The 5,610-nt window shown below is 39.8% G+C and overlaps 1 protein-coding gene across 2 annotated transcripts in view; it reads left to right on the top strand.

Moving 5' to 3' along the window:
• The window catches only part of UBE2B (ubiquitin conjugating enzyme E2 B), a 20,080-nt gene extending 16,717 nt beyond the window's left edge, over positions 1 to 3,363 (top strand). For both annotated transcript variants that reach the window (XM_017532386.2, XM_017532387.2), the window contains 2 exons: positions 1,036 to 1,124; positions 2,938 to 3,363. In XM_017532386.2, the coding sequence (XP_017387875.1) occupies positions 1,036 to 1,124; positions 2,938 to 3,066 (218 nt within the window). In that variant the 3' untranslated portion in view covers positions 3,067 to 3,363. The remainder of the gene's footprint in view (positions 1 to 1,035; positions 1,125 to 2,937) is intronic.
• The last annotated feature ends 2,247 nt before the right edge of the window (positions 3,364 to 5,610 follow it).

The raw sequence follows: 5,610 nt of genomic DNA, 5'->3' as shown, positions 1-5,610 counted from the left end.
TTGAGACAGAGTCTTGCTCTGTTGCCCAGGCTGGAGTACAGTGGCACAATCTTGGCTAACTGCAGCCTCTGCCTCCCAGGTTCAAACCATTCACCTGCCTCAGCCTCCCGAGTAGCTGGGACTACAGGCATGCACCACCACACCCAGCTAATTTTTGTATTTTTAGTAGAGATGGGGTTTCATCATGCTGGCCAGGCTGGTCTCAAACTCCTGACCTCATGATCCACCTGCCTTGGCCTTCCAAAGTGCTGGAATTACAGGCACAAGCCACTGCGCCTGGTCTTTCACTCTTATAAATAGTATTATAGTGAACATCCTGTAAGTCAATCTTTGTGCGTGTCCACATTTATTTCCTTAATTTCTAGGAGTGTAATTGCTATGTCAAAAATAAGCAGTTTTTTAAAAACTTTAAGAATATTTAAAAATATGGAATTTAAACAGATCGTTAAATGATATATGTTGAAGAAATTTAACTCAAAGCCTATTGATCATAAGGTGCTGTCTTAGTTCATTTTCTGCTACAACAGAATAGCAGGGACTGATAATTTATAAACAATAGTAGTTTGTTTGGCTCATGGTTCTGGAGACTGGGAAGTCCAAGAGTGTGGCACTGGCACCTAAGCAAGGTCCTTGGTGCTGTGACATTCCATGGTGGAAGGCAGGCAGGTGAGCACACAAGACAGAGAGAAGAAATGAAGCCAAACTCATCCTTTTATCTGGAGCCCACTCCTGCCATAATTAATCCATTCATTGAGAGCAGAGCCCTCATGACCTAAGCACTTCTTAAAGGTCCCACTTCTCAACACTGTTTAATGGCAATTAAATTTCAACATGAGTTTTGGAGGGAACATTCAAACCACAGCAGGTGCAAAATAAGAGACCTTAGTTTTAAGACAGGTTTTCCTGTGATACACAAGAGTTTAGTACCTAATATTTAAAACTTATAAGCCAAGCATTCTGTTTGTTATAAAGATTTCTCTTAACTGTTAGATATGACAAAGTGAATGTGTAACCAATTTTAATGTTGTCTTGCAGTGTATGCTGATGGTAGCATATGTTTAGATATCCTTCAGAACCGATGGAGTCCAACATATGATGTATCTTCTATCTTAACATCAATTCAGGTAGGTGTATGTTAGGATGTATTACAATTTGTCAGTATTCTGTAGGATACAGTCAGCTCCTTTAGGAGCACTCTAACCTCATTAGCACCCAGGTAACCATGGCAGAGCTTGGACAAGAATCCATGATTTTCAGCTAACTTCTCTTTCAGTATGCCTACGTGGGATCCAGACCACAGTCTCTTTCCTAATTGTATAAGTTACATGCTCTCACATGTCAAACTTAGTTTGTGCCTCTGAAGCATAGCCAAGGGTTGTGGAAAAGAGAAAATTGCTTGGAAAAACCATAGGGACCTAAAGAAACTGCCAGGTGCAGATAAGCATTGAGTATGTTACTCCATCAAAGAAATTCTGTTTTAAAAAAAGAAAGGAAAAGTAATGTAACCATTTGCCAAAGCACTGTGGCAGAATATTTCAGAATAGATTTTTGAATGAAAATTTAGGAGGGATGGAGTGAGGGGTGTTTTAGTTTTGTGGATTTGAGAGGAGCAGAAATAATATGTTGGCTTGTGATGTTCCTTTTAAAGTTTTTTCTATTACACTTCTTTAATTCTGGTCATCTTTTTTTTCTCCCTTCTTTTTTTGAGATGGTATCTTGCTCTGTCGCCCAGGCTGGAGTGTAGTGGCTTTATCTTGGCTCACTGCAACCTCCACTTCCCAGGTTCAAGTGAATCTCTTGCCTCAGCCTCCCAAGTAGCTGGACTATAGGCGCGTGCCATGATGCGTGGCTGAGTTTTTGTATTTTTAGTAAGACGGGCTTCCACTGTGTTAGCCAGGATGGTCTTGACTTCCCAAATTGTTATGATTATAGGCATGAGCCACCCAGCCTGGCCAATTCTGGTCATCCTGTAAGCATTGTTTTTCAACCTTCCTATCTCATTCCCTTCCTACTAAATGTATGTTTTGTTGATGAAAGGAAACAAGACTTTATCCCCCAACTTTTACTGTCAGACATTTGCAAAGTAACTGCAGTAATAGAGTTTAATCTTGGACAGTGTTAGTTACTGTGAGATTTATTGGTAGTATATGATAACCAAATTAAGCTGTTCAGTTCCTTGGTTTAATGAGAAAGTCTCAATATGCTTAAGAATATTCTTTTCTGATTTCTTTGAAATTATAGGGTTTTTTTTTTTTCTTCTTTGTTTTTCTTTTTTTGAAACAGAGTTCTGCTCTCGTTGCCTAGGCTGGAGTGCAGTGGCGCAATCCTGGCTCATTGCAACCTCCACCTCCCGGGTTCAAGCAGTTTTCCTGCCTCAGCCTCCCTAGTAGCTGGGATTACAAGCGTATGCCACCACGCCCGGTTAATTTTGTGTTTGTAGTAGAGATGGGGTTTCTCCATGTTGGTCAGGCTGGTCTTGAACTCCCGACCTCAGGTGATCCACTCACCTCAGCCTCCCAAAGTGCTGGAATTACAGGCATGAGCCACTGTACCCCACCTCTTTTTCTTTTTTAATAGGAATAGGCTATCCTGTGTTACCCAGGCTGGTCTTGAACTGCGAGGCTCAAGGGTTCCTCCTGTCTCAGCCTCCCAAAGTGTTAGGATTATAGGTGTGAGCCACTGTACCCAGCTGAAATTAATTATAGGCCTTAAGGCAATTGAGAACTTTGTTTCAGAAGCTTAAATTCCTTAGCAGCAAGAAACCTCATAGTATTTATAAAACCCATTTCTAAAAGTATTTAGACCAAAAATTATATGACATATTGATCTCCGAAGTAATTTGTTTCATGTAACTGCTCTGTAATATATTCCATATCTGACCCCTGTTAGTATAAAGAATAACTGTGCAAATCTGTTTTTTCTTCTCTTTTCTCCTAGTCTCTGCTGGATGAACCGAATCCTAACAGTCCAGCCAATAGCCAGGCAGCACAGCTTTATCAGGAAAACAAACGAGAATATGAGAAAAGAGTTTCGGCCATTGTTGAACAAAGCTGGAATGATTCATAATAGACAACTGGTCTGTTAATCTTTTTCATCATTGTTGTGTATAATTTACCTCTCAGTAGAAAGGCTAACAAATTTTAAGTGCCACAGGTTTTAAGGATTCTGCAGAAAAAGAAAAATGTCCTTCAGTTTAGAACCTACAAAAGCTTGTGTATCTTGATTAATGTACTTTTTATTGCATGGTGTGAACTAAGTTATTGCTGCATAAATTTGTAATATATCCTGTTTGTATTTTTTTCCAAGTGTATAATGTTGGTGTGGAGTTTTCATGACAGAATATACACATTTTGTAAATCTGTACTTTTTTCAAATATCGAATGCCTTATTTTTGAATTCTTTAGATTTTTAAATTGGAGAAAAGCACTTAAAGTTTTTTATATATGAATATTACATGTAAAGCTGTTAAAATACATAACTTCAGTGCAAGAGACTTTGTCACTTATTTCCTTATGTGCGTAGGAGGGGTTAATAAGTCTCTAGCTCTCCATCAACTGATAGTTTCATTTACAGTTTCAAAAGAACATTCTTCTGTTTTATCAAGGATGTCTTCAAATTGGATTCTAAATAGCAGTTATAATGTCCAACTTTCTTTTGAATGTACCTATATTAGTTTCAATTGAATAATTCTATACATAACTGGTTTGATTCTGTCCAACTCTGTTACAGTTTCTTCATGCATTACTTACTGTTAAACTGTACCTTTTGAAATTTCACAGTTGGCACCTCTACCATGAGCAGAGAACTGATGCGACTTGTTTTGCTGCTTGGTAGCACTTTAAAAGGTTTTTGTGAGGCCGGGCACGGAGGCTAACGCCTGTAATCCCAGCGCTTTGGGAGGCCGAGGCGGGTGGATCACCTGAGGTCAAGAGTTTGAGACCATCCTGGCTAACATGGTGAAACCCCATCTCTACTAAAAAAAATACAAAAAATTAGCTGGGCATGGTCTCACATGCCTGTGGTTCCAGCTACTTGGGACGTTGAGGCAGGAGAATCGCTTGAACCTGGGATGCAGAGGTTGCAGTCACCCGAGATTGCGCTACTGCACTCCACCCTGGGTTACAGAGTGACACTCCATCTCAAAAACAAAACTTAAAAAAGGTTTTTGATTAAGGAAGAAAGTAAAGCCATAAACATTTGCCAGAAATTCATACCCCCCAGTATTAGCAATGAATTGGTTCCATTGGTTTGAGAAAGGCACATATTTGGAGGGAAATCTTGGTGTAACTTAAATATTTGAAAATTACCTTTAATGCAATGCATATCTGTTTATTCTAGGAAATGTTTTAACGCCAGGGCCTGCTGAGTTGCTGCTTCTTGTGGAGATTTTTTTTTTTTAATCTCCTGAGTTGTAAAAGTTGTACTGCATCTTAGTTTACTGGTTAAATTTAAAACACAGTATTGTAGAAAGCTAATACAAAACTATCCTATGCCTTCAAATAGTATAGAAAATGGAAAATATACAAGTAAATTCTGTTGAACCACCTGTGTAGTCTCTCTAGTAGTTAAAACAGCTATTTCAGTAACCTCAAGAGTTTCTTGTCATATCCATAAGATTGAGTTACAGTATGGCAATATCTGCAGCTTCTATTCATTATGCAAAGTTTAACATTTGAATGGATAAATGCTTATAGGTCAGGCCAGGTGGCTCCTACTTGTAATCCCAGCACTTTGGGAGGCCAAGGTGGGAGGATCACTTGAGGCCAGGAGTTCGAGGCCAGCCAAGGCAACCTAATAAGACCTTGTCTCTACTTAAAAAAAATTTTTTTAATTACTTGGGCATAATGGCACTTGCCTGTAGTCCCAGCTACTCAGGAGGCTGAGGCGGTAGGATAGCTTGTGCCTAGGAGGTTGAGACTGCAGTGAGCTGTGATCATGCCATTGCACTCCAGCCTGGGTGACAGAGTAATAGCCTATCTTTAAAAATAAAAGGTATTACTTGGCAAATTCTGGGGTAAGTGTATGATCTGAGGGAACTCTGATACAAATGAGAATTCATAACTGGAATCAGGGCTCCCAAAAAGATGCTTTTTGTGGTGCTTTTGTAGTTTAGCTCCAAAACAAATTATGGACATTTACTCCAGTAACTCCTAGATCATCCAGTAGCTATGAAGGTCTGCCCTCTTTTCTTATTTTTATTTTTATTTTTTTTTTTTTTGTGACGGAGTTTCACTCTTGTTGCCCAGGCTGGAGTGCAATGGCGCGATCTCGGCTCACCGCAACCTCCGCCTCCTGGGTTCAGGCAATTCTCCTGCCTCAGCCTCCTGAGTAGCTGGGATTACAGGCACGCACCACCATGCCCAACTAATTTTTGTATTTTTAGTAGAGACGGGGTTTCACCATGTTGACCAGGATGGTCTCAATCTCTTGACCTCGTGATCCAACCGCCTTGGCCTCCCAAAGTGCTGGGATTACAGGCGTGAGCCACCGTGCCCGGCCTTATTTTTATTTTTTAAAAAGCTAGGTGGCTTTTTTTATTTTAAAATTTTATTTATTTATTTATTTATTTTGAGACAGAGTCATGCTTTGTCACCAGGCTGGAGTGCAGTG

The sequence above is a fragment of the Cebus imitator genome, unplaced genomic scaffold (genome assembly GCF_001604975.1).
Source record: "Cebus imitator isolate Cc_AM_T3 unplaced genomic scaffold, Cebus_imitator-1.0 Scaffold76, whole genome shotgun sequence".
Lineage (NCBI taxonomy): Eukaryota > Metazoa > Chordata > Mammalia > Primates > Cebidae > Cebus > Cebus imitator.
The sequence above is the reverse complement of the archived record's forward strand: the minus strand, read 5'-3'. Positions and strand labels throughout refer to the sequence as shown.